Source organism: Arvicanthis niloticus, chromosome 4, assembly GCF_011762505.2.
Source record: "Arvicanthis niloticus isolate mArvNil1 chromosome 4, mArvNil1.pat.X, whole genome shotgun sequence".
Lineage (NCBI taxonomy): Eukaryota > Metazoa > Chordata > Mammalia > Rodentia > Muridae > Arvicanthis > Arvicanthis niloticus.
The window spans coordinates 36569751-36588451 of NC_047661.1; the positions used below are offsets into that span (position 1 = coordinate 36569751).

The following is an 18701-nucleotide window of genomic DNA, read 5'->3' on the forward strand; positions in this document are numbered from 1 at the left end:
CTAAAATAACTGTCCTCTGTAGAGGACTCCAGAGGTCAGTCAGTCAATCACCCACAGAACACGGCTCTGGCTTCCGAAGGGTTAAATGCTGAGGCAAGTCAGAACTGGGCAGGTCCTGAGAATAATTCAAAAGGAGCTGAGTTTTAGAAAGGAAATCCAAAGGTTGTTCAGATAGATGTTAAGGTTGATCATGGGTTGGGGAGTGGAGTGGGTAAGAGGAAGGGAAGGGGACGTGGGGGGGGGGGTTTGTTGGGGAGAGAAGGGTAGTGGGAAGAGAAGAGAGGGTGAGAGGAGGAGGAGGAGGAGGAGGAGGAGGAGGAGGAGGAGGAGGAGGAGGAGGAGGAGGTAAGGGAGTGGGGGGAAACACAGGGAAGAGGAAGAGGAAAAAAGAAAATGAGAAATGTCTTGAAAGAAGTTCCCAAAGGTTTGCAGCTGTTGGGAGAGGCTGCCTGGAGGGGTAGCCTGCTTTCCTTCACTCTGGCTTGCCCCCACGGAATCCAGCAGCCTCGCGTGGCGTGCCCAGCCTTCTCATTCCTACGCCCACACCCGTCATGGTCTCTGTCCTCCAAAGTGACCATTTCTCAAGAGCTCCTTAATGCTCGCAGACATCACTCTACCCATCTCTGAGGCTACTTCCCATCCTCGTCCTCATAAAGCTCATAAACGCGCTGCTCGACCACTGCAGCCCCAGGCCCCCGTGCTTGACCCAGAAAAGCAAACAGGGGTCGGGTGTGGCCTCCGGGCCCCCGGGAAGCTGCGGAGAAGGCGAGCAACTTTCTCCCTGGATTCTTAGTCTGTCTGCCGCCCCCACTCTCGCGCGTCCAGGACTGCTCGGCGGGGCCGAGGGGAGGGGACAGCGGCAAGAGGAGGGCGGGGAGGAGGCGGCGCGTGCCTCGCTTGCCAAAGCTGGAGCCGGCATCCACGGTGCTCCCGGGCCGCGCGGCCACAGCCGGCGGGCTCTCCGGGCGGGTCCTCCTGACCCTCCATCCCGGCTCTCCAGACTCGCCTCGATCTCCGTCGGGATAGTGGCGAAGGCAAGAAAGATAATCTTCGGTGCCGCGCTGTCCCCGCCAGGGAAAGACAGCAAGTTGTGCTGCGCCCGGGACCCGCGAGAGACCGCGGCCGCCGCCCGGCCGGGTAAGGAGCGCGCCCGGGAGCCCCATGCCCTGCACCCGGGTCCCTCCTGTCTTTCTGAGCAGCGTGGTTCAGCTGCGGTCCTGTCGGCCTCCGGGGGGTGCTACCTTCCTTCCCATCCTTATCCGTCCCTTTCTGAGAGCCGGCTGCAAGAACTTCCCCATACCGCTTAGCATCCAGAGATCATTGTGTGTGTCCCTGTGTGCCCCAGGGTGCGGTGGGTGCGTCTAGCAGTTTGGGGGGAAGGGTGGTGACTTTAAGTTCATCTGGACTAGGGCAAGTCACTCCAGCTGAGGAAAAGCTCTCCACCTTTACTGGTAACCCCCAGTCCAAGTAAACTTCAGCCTCTGCTCACAGCTGACAAGATTTTAAAAACCGTAGCCAGAGGGAGCTCCCTTTGGGTAGAATCCAGAACTGAGGGCGAGCGAAGTGTAGGAGACAAGAGTTTGCTGTAGGTTCTGAAGCTGGAGTTTGGGAGCGGTTTGCAGATGGAAGCTGAGGGTGGATGGTCTTCCGTGTTCTTTGTGGAGAGTGTGGTCAGGTGTGCAAGTCAGCCCACCTCATCGAACCCCTTGAAGAGCTGACTTTTGACATTGAGTATTGGAAAAGTGTGAGTGCCCGGTCTGAAGTGACCAGCAGGTGAAATCACTGAAGCCAAAGAGTCAAACTAGGAGGCGTGAACATCAGAGACTTGCATTTGCCCGGGAAGATTAAGAAAGAAGGCGTTCTCAGCATTATCGTGTACTGGGAGTGTGTAACTATGGGTCTATCCAATGCGTACATCCGGATGGTGAATACTGTTAGTTAAATACTGTTAGTTACAGTACTCTGTAACTGGAAGAAGTTCCCACCATCATGTTGCTTGGTTGGCACACCTAATCTCGTGATGCCGAGGGGTTGCTAGAAACTAAGTGTGAACTTGCAATCCAAATAAACAAACTAACTGCATGGTTCATTTTATTTTAATATCCGGAATTATGTCTACTGCTAGTAAAATGCTACGTTGCTTTTAATGTGAGTATGTGAAATGAATTCACTGGCTTGGCAAATGGAAGCCATTCGTTTCTTTAAGTAAATAGCTGTCAGAGTTAATTTGGGAGCATTTTTCAGAAGATAAAGACACGGAAGAGCTTTGAGCTAGCTTGACAAAACTATATTGTATAGAGATGTGTAGGGAGAGAATGAGTTCTTCCCATTTTTGAAGGATTGAGGGAAGTTTGAAGTTTCTTAACTGAAAATCACGGAGCTTCTTGAGACATGTAAACAAGCTAGACATACTTAGCCCTCACTGTTTGCTATTCTGTTTTACCAGGGGCAGCCATCATTACTACATAGGATGAGAAGCCAATTGCGCTAAGACTGAAGATCTGTTACAGCAAGTAGCTACATACACCTTGAAGAACTGTGGATTACCTGGAAGTTTCTAGTGACCACAAGCCTTCCTTCACACCTTCGGGACAGTCACGTTGGGTCCTCATTGCAGTGCCTGTTGGAAGATGGCATCCAGCCTGACTTGTACTGGAGTGATCTGGGCTTTGCTTTCCTTCCTTTCAGCTGCCACCTCCTGTGTGGGGTTCTTCATGCCTTACTGGCTCTGGGGATCTCAGCTAGGCAAGCCTGTGTCCTTTGGCACTTTCCGGAGGTGCTCCTATCCCATACATGATGAGAGTCGGCAGATGATGGTGATGGTGGAGGAGTGTGGGCGCTATGCCTCCTTCCAGGGCATCCCCAGCACCGAGTGGAGGATCTGTACCATAGTGACAGGCCTGGGCTGCGGCCTGCTCCTCCTGGTGGCTCTCACTGCCCTTATGGGTTGCTGCGTGTCGGAGCTCATCTCCAGGACAGTCGGAAGAGTGGCTGGGGGGATCCAGTTCCTGGGGGGTAAGTGACTTTGACAAACTTGAGTTGTTTCGATAGACTCTCAAAGCAGTACCGAAAACTATGTTTCATTTGTCTATTGATGCAGTTGTAATTGGCATTTGGAATGCAAGAAGAAATAGATCCGAAGAGGCCATGGGTCTCTTGACCCAGCAAAGTTCAAGATTTTTACCAGAATACTTTTACAGTGTCAGGGTTCTTCATGCCTGTTCATCCTTAGATATGTGCATCCTTGGCCTGCTGGGTACAACCTATGTGACAGAAGCATGTCTGGGCTGTTTGTAACATATGTACTAGGGAGATAGTTGGTATTTCAAAGCATCTCCGTCTTTTTGTCCAACAGTAGAGCCATGGATTGTCTGTACCTTGCTAGACACTTGAGGTCTTTAGAGGCAAAGACTTTGTAGAAAAATGCAAAAGGTGTTTGATTCAATATTGTGATCATGAAAACCCCGTAAGTGGATATAACACTGACCCTTGTTTAGTTTTATGCTACAAAGTTTCAGATGCACAGTTTCATCTTGGCAAGTATATTTTTCACTATGTTACAAATACAGTTCTAGGCTGACTACAGTGTGAGATCTTAACTTCTCTGGTAACTTTTTTCTGTGGGGGGGAAAGAAAAGAATACAGTGTTTAAAGAATGGTGTGTGCTGTCCCAAATGTGCTGGACAGGCTCAGTAACACCAGACAAGGTCTGACTTTCACTTGGCGCTCTTCCAACAAGTATTGCTTCAATATCTCTGGTCATATGGTTCTAATTGCACTTTATATATTTTCCGCTGGGCCTTTTCACCTCCATCCTTCAACCTGACTGGCTGAACTTGTCTGATTTACAATATGGCCCGGTGAAATATGACAGCCTACATAAATGGTACAGACAGAAGGGAAACAGGAAGCTTGGAAAACCTGGGAAAATGTGTGCATAACTTCATAACAAAGGAAAAGTGTATTATTCTTCCACTTGATATTTTTCTTATAGTCTTTGGTGAAGAATCCAGAAGAAGAAAAGGCCCTTAAAATGACCATTTTGAGTCATCTGACATAGATTAGAGAACCTTAGTGCCTTGTTTCAGATTATTTATTATAAAACTTTGTAAGTAAGTATGCTGAGAATGGGTATAGCAAAGTGGCTTTGTGTTTCCCAGCAAGACTTAGATTTATGTGCACTTCTTTGTTTTCCTATCCGGAATTAGCTTCACTGGGGTTTCACATCTTAGACTGTGCTGGGGGTGGGGGTGTTTTGAGGGCTGTCAGTCTCTCCTGCCTGTTTCCCTATTCCTTTATTGACTTTAATACATATGTTTATACAGAAATGTAGTAAAACTCTTAGGAAACAGGGAGGTTGCCACTGAAAGTGGAACTATAAATTCAGTGTTTGAAAACTTGTCACAGACTTTTAGAGCAGAGCTAAGGCTAGGGCGACTGAGAAGAATTTTTTTTTTTTAGAATAAACGGAGTTTGCTGGTGTTTTACTTGGCTCAGGAAAAATGCTCAGGCAGTTCCATTTTCTCCTCTTATGGTAAATATTACTTTCCATTTTTTTTCATTTTAGAGCAGAGACTGCTATTATTTCTGGCAGAATAGGAAAATGCTTACAAAGAGAAATCAGCTTTTATTGATTACCTTTAAACATGTAATGAAGGAAGGCCACAAGAAGTGAATCTGAGACCCAGGAGACTTCTCCTTCCCTCTCGAAGCCGGGTATAGATTTTTTTGAATTATGTGGAGCCAACTCTTCATTGTATAGAATACCCAAGGGAACAGACACTTGAGAAAGTTATATATATATTTTAAACAACCATGCTTTGCTTTGTATATATGTTTCATAATATCATGTATAGATTTTTTTTTTTTTTGAATTATATGGAGCTAACTCTTTATGCTATAGAATACCCAAGGGGACAGACACTTGAGAAAGTTATCTCTATTTTTGGATAATGATGCTTTGCTTTGTATATATGTTTCATGATCCCCTGCTTGGTAAGAGTTACTGACTTTAAGTTAGAGATAAATATCATTGATTGGCTCTTTCTTCCTCCTTCCTTCCCTTTCTCCTTCCCTCCCTCCCTCTCTCTTTCCTCAGTTTTTTTCTGGTGTGTGCTTGTGTTTCTGTGTGGTTTATGTAAATACGTAGGTGCCTGCAGGGGCCAGAGATGGACATCAGGTGTCCTTCTCCTTTACCCTCTGCCTTATTCCCTTGAGACAGAGTCTCTCACAGAATCTGGAATTAGACTAGCAGCCTGAAAGTCTAACAATGCTGGGGTTTGGGTACATGTACAGGAAAGCCTGACTTTTCACATATGCTGGGACTTGAACCCAGGTCTTTACACTCATGTAGTGGGTGTTTTTACTCATCTCACCAGTCTCCAGTAGTTGGCATTGCCTTACTTCTTATACATGTTTCTTAGGTCAGGCAAAAATCTGGTAGTAAAAACCTAAGAGGGTTATTTTAAAAAAAATCTACCTCTTAAATAGATGTGCCTGTTACCACAAAAAAAAATTGTGAATTTAGAGTTAAAAAGTAATGTAGAGCCTAGAGAGAGAGTTTGAAAATCGGTCGCTAACCACCAACGGCCAATAGAAGAGATGACAAGACAAAATGCCTTCAGAAGATTTTTCTCCAGTTGTTCATTACATAATTGTTTTTTACTTTTAAATTCACAAAACTTACGTGGTTAGTAGTTTTATTTGATTCTTCATAAAGTGGGTGAGTATTTTTGAAGTCCAGGAGATGGCAAATCAGTGAGTTCTGAAGAGTGAGAGTCTCAAGATTAGTGTCAGCATGTAAGAGCATTTAGGAGACTCTGCCGGGAAAGAGACAGACTCTCTTACTAAAAATGAATCTCCAAGAAGGGTTATGTTTAGCTAAAGTGAGGGTTGTTCCAAAAACAACAGGAAGCAGCAGAATGGCAAGATACAGAGGCATCCTGCTTCCTGTTGCCTGCTGGGTCTGGAGTCTGCCCATATGGTGTGACATTGGGCAGTATAATCCCTGCAGTGTTTTGGAACAAGGTAAAGGACAGAGTGTCAACCTTGAATTTGAGTATTTCTTTGATGGCTGATCAGAAGCTAAAATGTCTCCTTTTAGCCAGTAGACCAACATAAAATGGGGACTTCTGTATAAAGACTTGTATAAAGACTGTATAAAGACTTGTATAAAGACTGTATAAAGACTTGGGAATATTTCAGAAGATGAATAAATGCCACATTCCCTAAGACAACTTGTAGGTGAAGTTTACTGCTGCTATCTTTATTAGAAGGCATGCTTGTGTCATAATTTAAAAATAGTGAGTATTAAACTTTACTCTGTCTTTAGTTTTTAAAAGGCCTGCAGAAAGGCTTTAGAAAATATAATGTGTAATAAAAATATTAGCTTGTATGGGATATACTTAGGGAGCTCTGAAAAAAATAGGTGTCTGACTTCTGTCTCTCTCTGCCCAGTATAAAATTGTGTAGCCATTAAAGACACACACACACACACACACACACACACACACACACACATTTTAGAATGGTAAATTGTTGACTTCGAGGTCTTAAAGTGAGTTGTGCCATGAACTCATATAAGCGCCAGTAATCCAGCTAGAGAGGGTTTCCGCCTTTGCAGTCTGGTTTTCGTTGGGTACATCTGGGTGGTCTCGTTCTTGTTACTTTTTTCTGGAATTGGCTTTAAATATATAATATGCATTTTACAATATGTTTATGTGTGGAGAGCTTTTGGGGCTGCTTGGCAGGAGTCTGACATTAGCCAAGGACAAGGAAATGGGCTTTAGGCAGGAATGGGCTATGACAAGGAAGTAAGTTCAGTCAGGAATCTAAATCTTAGGCTAGAACAAAGAAGTAGGCCTCAGGCATGAAAATGACTTTGGGCTAGGACTGAAAAGTAGGCTCAGATATTTTTGTCATCCTGATAAGCCCTTAGAAATGGTGATCACGGGAGTGATCTAGGACTTTGTTTATTGCCTTGTTTGTTCTTTGACTATTTGCATTTATTGTGTTGCTAGTTCCTCAATCTAAACTGACCTAAATACTTGCATGTAATTAAAATGGTTTAAAAGCAAATTGGGAAAAAATAAACCCTCCTTCAGCCTCAGAATTGGCTTGGGTCTTGCTGCAATATTGTCTAATTGTCTTTTTTCTTTTTAATCCTCATTCCTGAGCTGGAGAACCTATTGACTGACTGAGCTGGCTTGGTCATTTATGATATCTATGTTATATAAAACTTCTCTTCATTTATTTTTCTTCTATACCAGAAACAAGATTTTATAGAAGGAAAGCTAAAAACATGACCATAGTTTAGTCTCTGTAGTTGGCACATAGTGGGTCTGGGTCTCCAGTAAGGAATTGTTCACTGAGATGGCCCAGGCAGCTTCTGGTCAACTCCATACCGCCGTGGACACCTTGTAATGATTAGGTCAGGAGGGTACCTGAGGAGCCACATTTGATTGGTGAAGAGTTTCCTGGTTTTCAACAGATATATGGAAGAAGACAATCTACTTTTGCTCAGTGGTAGGATATTCTGGTCACCCAGTCCCACCTTTCATCACACCTATCATGTGTACTGATAACACACAAGAAATAAGATTGAGCTGGAGATATAGAGAGTACATGGTCTGAGCAAGAAGACACACTATGTGGTATGACACTAACAGTGCCTGCCAGAGTCTGCCTGCTTCAAGTTCTAGGTTTCTTATATGCAGGAATCATTGGCACATTAGCTACTCATTCATAAAATCTGCAACACCAAAGTGTGTATAGTCATACTTTGTAATGTTTGTGAATGGCAAGTTTCGTGTAGCCATTGATGACAGCCTTAGTTTTCACTTGAAGAGCTTTTCTGAGCATTGATCTAAGACTTTTTCCATTGTTTGGATACTTTGCTATGGAGATTCCAAGTTTCTCATGCAAGGATTCAATGTATCATTCTTTTAGTCCTATGAGAGGCCTAGAGATATCACCAATGAGCCTATTCTCCATGAAGAGTCCAGAGCTCTGTCCCAGAGAGTGTTTGTTCAGTAGGGCTAGGCTGAGCCCAGTCGGAACAGGTTACGACATGCCACATTGGTGCACAGAACCCTTGACAAGCCAATGCTACTTGCTGAAACCCTCATACTTTACCATGTATAAGTCATATTGCATAGGTCATAGCATAGAGTATATAGGTGTCAATCTTACAGCCATCAAGTTTGCTATTTGGGAATAAGATTTGAGGTGAAGAACATTAGAATTGGTGCTATGGAAACAGACCTGTTAATTCAGAGATTGCCTGCTTTATATTATCCTGTTCTCCTTAGGTGATAGTTACCCTAATACATGCAATCATAAAGTGAAATGGAACCAACTGTATTTTTCCATGCCATACTTTGGGAAAGATTATATTTCAAGAGCTGTGCTTGAGTCTTTTACCTTGAGATCTTGTGTTGCAACCTCATAATCTATCAGTTTATGAATCTTAGGATCTTGGTTACTTTTGGGGGAAATTGTACTCAGCCCCACCCCATCCCCAGTTTGAATTATTATTTTTCTTTTCTTTTTCTTTTTTTTATGGACTGAAGCTCTCATTGTGACTTTATTAAAATTCTTTTATTTTTCTAATATTGCATCTCTGAAATAAACAATAATAATGACAATAATTTTTTAAAATGACAGAATATGGGGTTATCGATGGCACAGGGCTGGCCATATGAGCAGCTCCACAACAATTGTCCCTTTAATTGTTGAGATTTCTGACCTGCTTCAGTTCCTCTGTATTTTTTTCAGAGTGGAGAGTCATGTGATTTTACCGCTTACCCGCCTTGTTGCCACCAGCTAATCCATCCGTAGCTAGAGACTACAGAGGCTAGAGTCACTAATGGATTAGTTAGCCTCACTAGTGCATCAGCTACAAACTGGTTTGTCACAGAGTGAACCGACGGAGGGGTGTGAATTAATAACCATTTGCTAAAAAGAGCTCAAGAAAGACAACTGAGATTCTTACCTTTTTTTTCTATATGGCCTCACAAGACCCACAAAATTTGCACACTACACTGAGGTACCATTGCCTGCCATCAGGACTTGAACCTTCCAACTTAGCCAGGGTGGCTTTGCAGGTATGTGTTAAAATCAGAAAAATAATTATACCAGACCAACAATATTCATCCTTGATGCCTTTAGAATTGATCTTGTTGCTCTCTAAGGATAATCCTCAAGATGATCTGAGAAACATTAATATCTGTGTGTACCAAGATGTGTTAACAGGAATAATCTAATTAGCAGGAACAAGAAGAGTTTAAAGTGGTTACTTATGAAAACTATCAGATTATATTACAACAGATCTTTATAGATCCTTTGGTGTGTTGGAGCATATACACAGTCTTTGTGGAGAATGGACTGGACATATAGTATTTAACTTGGGTTCAATCTGGTGAGGAAATTTGTGGTACATTTTTCATTTTGCCTAAACTAGGCAAGTAGCTCACTCTTTTTATAGATGAGAACACCAGATTTTAGAGTAAGACCATAAAGATCCCCCCTTTTAAAAATCAATTAAGCTACAAATACTATTGTTCTCTTATTAAAGTGTTAATTAAATGCTGCCTTATGGAGGTGGAGAGCTGGCTCCAGTTGATGCTCTTGTAGAAGGCCCGAGTTTAGTTCCCAGCTCACTGGGAGGGCTACAGCCACCTGTAACTCCAGCTCCTGGAGATCCAGTTCTCCCTCCAGCACCCCCAAACATGTGCTCATGCACACAGCTGCACAGAAACAAAAGTAAATCTTTTTGTAAGCTATTTTATGTTATATTTTGAACTCAGAGTTTCTGAGCATGATCAGTACTGAATCTTTTAACACAGGTGAACAATTTGAAAGTTTGTTTTATTTTATATGTGTGGATGATTTGTTAGCATGTTTGTCTGTGTACCCTGTGTGTGCAGTGATTTCAGAGGCTGGGAAAGGCATTAATGTGGCTGTCTAACTCATCCATCTATCTATCTATCTATCTATCTATCTATCTATCTATCTATCTATCTGATTAAGGGAATATAACTGTTTCCATTTTGTACGCTATCCTCAAATTTACAATCAGAGAAAAAAGACATTATACCTCTAATTGCAAAAATTAAATTGCAAATGTCATTCTCACCCAAAATCCTAGGAAGGGAAAGGACAAAGTCAAAATGTTAAAATAAGCTCTTATTTCTGGAGTCCAGCAAAGTGCCTGAGAGAGCTGTGATAACAATTTGCTATCTGCTACAAACTCAATATAATATGGGCTCTTTGAAAGGTTTTTTTTTTTTTTATTTTCAGAACAGCAGATGCTCGCCTTGTGTTGAATATTGATGTTAGCATCTGCCGTCAAGATGTCCCAACTCTGGTATCAGAAACTGTGCAAACAAATGTGCTGACAGGGCTAAGAAGCCTTCAGTATCCACCCAAGATTGTTTGTGTACACCCTTTGTGTACGTATGACAAAAGATCGGCCCATGGTGTACTTATCCAAACTCAGCTTCAGCTCCCAAGTCCTTTGCTATGAGAGAGAGAGGTAGGGGCAGATGGGCAGTCAAGGATGCACCTTTGGAGCTCTGCGATGCTTTACTGATGGTCAGATTCCCACTTTGGAAAGTATTCTACAGAATCATCCTGGCCATTGAGTTTCTACCCTCTCTTCATGCTTTGGGGAGAAGGGTCATCTCTGTCGTCACTTTCCTTCTCTCAAACCCTCCAATCAGAATTCTTACTGGATTATGGAACCCTTCGATGGCGATTCCTCTGAGCTGGATTCTGCAAAATGTATAAGGCAAAGAGGAAGGTGGGTGAGGAGATGGGGGACGGTGGAGCGTTGGCAACTGGTTGTCACTGACAAGATAAAGTAGCAATGGTCTTTCTGGTTTCAAGTCCAAGTGACACCTTGAAGGATGCTGTCATTCATGAGGAGGAAGATATCTACACATTTGGACAGCAAGGAGGTCAGCTTAGCTTGGGACATTTTGTCATTCAAATTCTGGTGGGGGTTTAAGCTTCCCAAGGTCCATGGGGGGAAGTTGGGAACATTGAGCATGGAGCTTCTAAGAATGATCAGATTAGAACACACAGAATTACAAGAACTGTGGGTTTGAAGCTTCCTGTAAGAAGACATTTCTTCTTTTATTCTCAAGTAGGAAGAGCTTTCCCATCCCACACTTTCTTTTACCATTGGCTGTGCTGGCTGAAAGGAGAGCTCCTAGCAGCATCTGACTTAATGGTGGATGTTAAGCTTCCCCTGGAGAGTGCCAGCTGCTTGGCAGTTATTATGTGATGGTTCAAGATCACAGGGGACTTTTCACTCAATGGGAATAGTTTTCGCTGTTTGGAGTAAAATGCAATGGAAATCAAGGTGGGATAAAGTCCTTTTGCATAATGTTCATTAACAAAACCTTAGGGAAGATAGAGTCTAGAAATGTCCAAGTACTGGACAAAAGGCAGAAAGGTGAAGGCTGTTTGTAGGCTTTTTTTTTTTTTTTTTTTTTTGTCTCATGCATAAAGATGATGTCCTATTTTGATCCCCTGGTGGAAGAAAAGTCAGTTCGTTCATCTCATCTCCACTGGTGGCTATCCTGATTATAGCCTCTTGTAGGAGGCATTTAAAATTCAATTTGGCTGCCCAAGCCCTCCGTGCTCAGTGGGTTTATTAAATGACACAGCAGTGACTTCTCCTTCCCGTGTGGCCCCTTTTGATACACATTTGACTTTGCTGTAATTTCAGACCACTGTGCTCCGTGTGTGGTGGCCTCACTGTAATAGTGTTCCAGTCCAGTTAAGGCAGAGCCAGAGATCTGAGTCTGAGGGAGTTTGAAGATGGTAGAAATGGCATAAAAGGAATGTTTGCTTTTTTTTCTGAACTCTTGCTGCTGAGCTTGTTAGGCTTGTAGTGTTTGGCAGCATTTTATTTTATTATTTTATTATTTTATTATTTTATTTTTTTTGGTGTTACTATTAGGGTTGTAGTGTTGATGGCACTTATTTTATATTATTGTTTTGACATTACTGTTAGGGTTGTAATATTTAGTGGGCTGTTTTTGCAGCATTACCCACGACCCAAGTACAGACTAATATGTACCCCATGCAAGGTATGTTAGAATTACATGGAGTTAGATTCTAAAACAAAGTCTTCATGAGCTAGCAAGTAAAATGAAATATGAGTGTGATTTTCTCCTGTTAGCAGTTCTTCAGGTACTGCTCACTGCCCGTGGGTTCCTGTGAAAGCTGAGTAAGCAGGACACATGTGTCAGCCTGGTGTCTCTGACCCCCCACCTCTATTTGTTCAGGTAATACTTAAGAAATACTGACTCACTGAGGCTTTACGTATATCTATCTATATACACCAAGCATGATAAAATAGATTCCCGATAAACAATGTCTATTACTGATGGGCCGCCGAATAGATTCTTACCAATTCCTGCTGTGTGCTGCTGCATTCCAATTAGAGGGGAAGCCACAACTGAGGCTGAGTAAGAACACCCACCAGGGAAGAACCTGGACCCACAGCACTGAGGAAAAGGCAGGCAAGGAGGAAGAGAGAACACCCCACCAGGGAAGAACCTGGACCCACAGCACTGAGGAAAAGGCAGGCAGGGAGGAAGAGAGGATGAAGGAAAGAGAGGAGGGGAATGGGCTGTATTTTCACCTGTTGCTGTTTACTGTAGCTTTCCTGTTGGTCTGTGAAGTATTAGTATTGTGAAATATTCTCATTTACATTTATTATTAGTTATTAGATCATTTATTATATATTAACTATTTATTATATCATTATTTATTATGTATTGCATATCATTATTGTTTATTTTATTACTATTATTTATTATTATATTTATTATTTATTTATTTTATTAAATACCTAAAAAGCTCCTCTTTTTATGTGCATGTGTATACGTTTGTATCTTTTTGATCACTCTCTACCATATGTATTGAGGTAGGTCTTTCCATGAACTAGGGCTTGTCTGTTTGCCTGGTTTTGCCAGCCAGCTTGTGCTGGTGAGTCTCTGCCTCCCGTGTACTGGGATTTCATGGGGCCACCATAACCATCCAGCTTTGCGTGAGTCCACAGGCTTGTGTGTCAAGCACTTTCCTGCAAAGCCATCTTCCCAAGCCTGAAACTCCGTCTATTTTATTCAGTGGTTTCCCTCCACAGACCACAGTTTGGGATGCCCCGTGGGTATCTGCAGTGCTCTCAGGGTCCACAACTGTGTTTGGCACTGTTTTGCTTCTGCACAGTGTTGTTGATGTTCAGTTTTACTTTTCAGTCTTATCTGTGTCTTCTGAGAGACACTGCCTGTGTCTACACTGGGTGTAGAACTCAGGGCTTTGTACCTGCTGAACAAATGCTTTACCTCTGAGCCATACTGGTACCAAGACACATTTTTTTTTTTAAACTCCCATCTCTCTTGCAGTACATGTATTTTTAGCCTGATAACAACTTGTTTGCATTCTTGAAGAATTCAAAATCACGGTCGCACACTTTGAACCTAGCAAGAATATCATGTACTGAACTATTGCTTTCCCACTTAATCTTGAGATGGCACAACAGCTTTGTGCTATCAACTGTGTTAGGTGGAAGAAAAGGATCCAGCGTATAATCCCAGGAGTTTGTAAACTCACTGCTCTGGCTGCTAGACTCCTTCCTTCAGCCACACTCCACTGTTATTCACAAACAGAAGACTTCAGCACTGTTACCGAGTCGGATCGTCACTCTGTCTTCCCGGAGTGATGCTTTGTATTTGCAGGTGTTTATGGCAGTGATGTGAGGGTCAGAGCTCAGCTCAGGTCTTTTGAGAGCTTGCATTTCTGATCTTCAGGGGTACTGAAAAAAATAAAAGAGAAAACAATATATCTTTAAAAACTGTCACATGTTCAGTGTAAGAGAAAGATACTTTAACACTGATATGAGAGATGGGTCATTGGGAATTCACTGTAAAGATGTGTCATTTTGAGACCAGAGACTGAGTCCTGGAAACGAAAAGAAATTTTGCCTTGGATGTACTTGGTGATAGTTACTTGGTGTGCTATGCAAATTGCATCTAACTAAACTATGCTGCTATTGCAGCAGCTCTGGTGCACAAATTCACTCCGTGGCATTCAATATTGTCCCCGGTGTCCTGCTACACTTAACACTGTGGCACGGCACAGAGTCAGCCTTCTGCCTGGGCTCCCTCTCAGTTTGTTTTATTCCACCTATCTATCTCCATGTCTCTAGGAGAATAATCTTGGCCCTTCATTTCTCAATTGCTCCTGTAAGACAAGGGCTTCCTGTGATGCCACTCGGGCTCCACTGTTGATGGCAGGAGGCTCGGATTTCTTGTTCTTGCCATATCAGCAAAACTGAATGAATCCTTTAGGGTTTTCGGCACCAAGGTCTATCTCCACGCTTTTGAGAGCTCCGTCTTTCACCTTTAACTCCGCCCCTCTGCGGAGGCAGCTCTCCTTGTTTCCAGACCCCCTGTGAGAACAGACTTCCCATGGCATCACCCTGCACATCTGGTGAGGAGCCCCCGCTGCCACAGCTCCCATGGAGTCTATCAGCATCTTTTTTTTTTTTTTTTTTTTTTTTTTAATTGCTGGAAGTGGCAAGAGCACTGTGCCCCGTGGTGTGTGTGTGTGTGTGTGTGTGTGTGTGTGTGACTGTCATGTGCCCCTGCTGCAGTCTCAGCAAACTTTGCCGGTCTCATTTCCCTACACACTGGATTGCTGACTCTCGTAAAATCATTCAGGAAAATTTTACATCCAAGTGTTCGTTGAAGCAAGATACAAATTTGGGGCTGATGGCTCACCGGGCCCGTGTTCTCGGGATTGTACTTTTCTCTGGGCGAGTCGTTTCTGTGTCTCACACCTGTGTACCTCATTGCACAAGGCAGGGTCGGGCATGTTCTTTTGCCCTCTATTGGCGCTATGCTGAAAATAAAGCCATGTTTAGGTGTAAATATTTCCGATCTACACTCGGTATCCAAGGGTGGTCTCTTTTTCTGTTCTCATTTTACATGCATTCCTATCAACAGTCAGTGATGATGTGGTCAATGCCGTCGTGTTCCTTTGGAACAGTCCAGCGCTATTGCTTCCTGATGATCCTGTCAGGGGTATCTAATAGGTCAGGGTGCTTTTGTCTTATTCCAACGCATTCTCAGCCATTTACTTCAGACAAGAGCCAAGTCCTTTTCTGAAAGGGTAAAATGAAGGTTGCCACTGTGTGTGTTAAAGGCAGTGGGTATCTTCTGTGGGTCTTTGTGGACATATATTTTTGTCAGGTATTTGCTAAGGTATTCAGTGCTACCCAACATTTCTATTTGAAAGGATTAGCCAATCCAAGAGTTAGTGTTGAGCTCTAGAAGGATCCTGTAAGCTAGCCATTGATCCTGATCTGTGCAACTGCCTACCTATTCCCTGTCCCATGTCCATATAGAGTGATACAGTTGAGTTCCTCCAAGTAAAACTCAAGCTGTAAATTCTTGAAATTCTACTTCTAGTAAATACCTCAATTGTTGTTATTTTTCTTCAGGATCACCTTTGGAAGGTGACCAAAAGACATACATTGATTGATTGATTGATTGATTGAGGTCAGGGTCTCACTATGGAGTATTGACTTAATATATAGATCAGACTGGTCTCAAACTCACAGAGATCCACCTGCCTCTGCCTCTAGAATGCCAAGAATCAAGGCATGTAGCCCTCCATGCCTGGCTGACCAAAGGTGGTTCATGGAATACCTCGTAGCTCATGCTTGGAAGCTGATGCTTGGAAGCATCGTACCTGATGCTTGGAAGCTGCTGCTTTTGCGACAAGTGGGACTCCTGAGTGTGTGTGCCTTGAGTGTTGCATACTCTTTCACTTGCTCTGTGGGGCACTCCACTTCCTCTCTAAAATAGGAGCTTTTCCAAGTTTAGAAAGAAGTTTCCTGAGCCCTTCAAGTGTTTACTACTTTTGCTTTGCTTGGGTTAACTTGTTGTATCACTGCATGTGGAGAAGAGGGAGGGAACAGTAGGCTCTCGCTGTAGCATTGCAGACATGGCGGGAGTGAGGGGGCAGGGAACAAGAGGGCACTTGGGTAGATCAGCTAAATTGCGTATTTTTCATCTTCTCCAACTGTTCTGCGTACCCTGTGTTTAAGTGTTACAGGTCACCTTAGCACTTAAATATCATCATTCCCTCCTTTTCTTCTCTTTTTTTCTTTTGACTCAGGATAATGAGTATGTCCCGTCAAAGTGAATTTTCTCATACCTATAGCACATTTAACGTACTGAGATTTTATTATTGGTTGATTGATTGACACATTGATGGACAAACAGGCAATTTTCAAAGTGGGCATGGTGGCATGTGCCTGTGATCTCAGCACTCTGGGTGATGTGGTAGGAGAATCAGGAATCTGAGGCCAACCTTACCACATGGCAAGTGTCTTAGTCAGGGTCTCTAAGTGCAACAAAAACACCATGACCAAAAAGCAAGTTGGTGAAGAAAGGGTTTATTCCAGCTTACACTTTCAGATCACAATCCATCACTGCGGGAAAACAGGACAGAAACTCAAGCAGGGTTGGGACCTGGAGGCAGAAGCTGATGCAGAGACCAAGCAGGGGCGCTGCTTACTGGCTTGCTTCCCGTGGCTTACTCAGCTTGCTCTTATAGAACCTAGGATCAGCAGCCTAACTATAGCACTGCCCATGATGGGCTGGGCCTCCCCCATTGATCACTAGTTGAGAAAATGACTTACAGCTGGATCTCATGGAGAGGCATTCTCTCAACCGAGACTCCTTCCTCTGATGACTCCAGCTTGTGTCAAGTTAACAGACAAAACCAGCCAGGACAGCAAGTTTGCAGCCAGCCTGTGCTATGAATAACAAGGCAAGAAACAACTACTTTAACTCTATTAGTTAAAACAAAAGAGCAATTGAATAGTGACATTTGTATCTCTACCATAGAACGGGTGACATAAGTTGAAGAACAGTCAAAATGGACACACGAGCCTCTAAGGTAAAAAAATTACCAAGAATTTTGAAAAGGCAATAGAAGAACATTAAAAACTGAGTGATATCTTATCCAGGATGGACATCATTCTACTCTTCTTAACATAGAAAGGAGATGGAGATTTGAATTTGTGTGTGTGTGTGTGTGTGTGTGTGTGTGTGTTTTAAACGTATATGTATACATATGCCCGGAAGTGTATGTAAGGTCACAGGAAGATGTGAAGATGTTGGTTATCTTACTCTATCGAGCTCCACTTTATTCATTCAACCTGGAGCTAATTTGGCAACCAGCAAAGCCTTGGAGATCCGTTTCTTATGTCTGCTCCCTATGGTGTTGGGATTGCAGGCAGCAGCAGAGTCCTAGCTTTTCTTGTGGTTGCTGGAGATCTGGACTCAGATCCTCACTTTGGGAAGCAAGTGCTTCCCCTGATCTGTCCCACCAGCCCCCCTGTCCTGTGAAATGAATGGACTAATTTCTAGGCAGTGGTAAAAAAGCTTCCTGCTTAGACTTCTGGTCTAAGGAGAATGAATGTTTATGCTCCTACCTGTCCTGCCACAAATTGGCACTAATGCTTAATTTACCGTCTTTGACATGTGCCTTGTATCAGTAAGGACGCATTTAAAGCCTTACACCTTTCCAATCTAAGCAGCCTGTTCTCATGCACAGCCCCGGGAGTTTTACAGGCTTTTTGCTGTATTGCACAGGTAAGTCAGCAGTTTGGCTTTCGTCTTCACAAACTCTGGTAAAGCTATTATTAAAGCAGTGGGAAGTGAACTAAGTTCTACCCTAGTTTTAAAAACAACACAAGGATAAAATGAGATAGTCAGAGTTTCTGGTTCCATGATTAGGAAAGAAAGCTTCCTGTTTAGGAAATCCCCCTGGGGAGGTTTAGATTACACAAGAAATTGAACTGTAATAAGGCAGGAGGAAGAGATGTCTCCTTTAGGATGCTTTGCACAGTACATACACTTGAATAGACAACAACTATTAGCCATTCTGTGATCTCCACAGACTTTGAGGTAAAGAGGTCTTCACTTCCTATATCAGATTATTTTAGTAATGAATCCCAAAGAATAAAAAATTTCCCAGAAATACTATGATGAGGAAAGAGCAAACAACAATACAAGCAACCCTGAGGACAGCCAGAGACCCTGGATTTCCAGAAGGTCCCGTACAATTTTGATTTTGATAAGCAAACAGATCGCTTTGCAAGACAGAGCAAGACTGAGAGGTCAGTGATAGGCAGGGCCACACTTGACCAGGGACACTTATTTACATACACCTCCTGCACTTTATTTAATGTGGACTACCCAAGAAAATTGACTTAGGGTGAGGCACTGAATCCCCACATTCCAGACCTTATTCTCATAGTGGCCACATTGATCAATTATTTTTTCCCTTTATTTTACTGTGGCTTGTGGTCACAGATGTAGTTAGTATAAGCCTGGAAGCATCTATGATTGATGAAAGAAATAGAGGAGGAACATCTCAAACTTCACTTTTTATATTTTATATGTATTGCTATAAAGTTGCAAAATGACTAACTCTTAGACTGTGAGATTATTTCTGATATTTCTTTTGTGTGGTAAAATACAACAAAGGTCTATTGCCATTCTATTTAAACTACAAATACTTTGTGAGTATAAAACAAGAGCTTAAGAAGTTTTTTAATTTTCAAGCTCAGAAATCTTACCGTTGCAACTCTGTTTGCTTTTATATGGTGT

General features: G+C 42.8%; 1 protein-coding gene across 1 annotated transcript in view; it reads left to right on the forward strand.

The window, feature by feature from the left end:
* Positions 1–1639: 1639 nt before the first annotated feature.
* Lhfpl6 (LHFPL tetraspan subfamily member 6) overlaps positions 1640–18701 on the forward strand; it is a 163266-nt gene continuing 146204 nt past the window's right edge. The window contains exons 1-2 of the mRNA XM_076932120.1: positions 1640–1742; positions 2689–3015. Coding sequence (XP_076788235.1) covers positions 1640–1742; positions 2689–3015 — 430 coding nt within the window. The remainder of the gene's footprint in view (positions 1743–2688; positions 3016–18701) is intronic.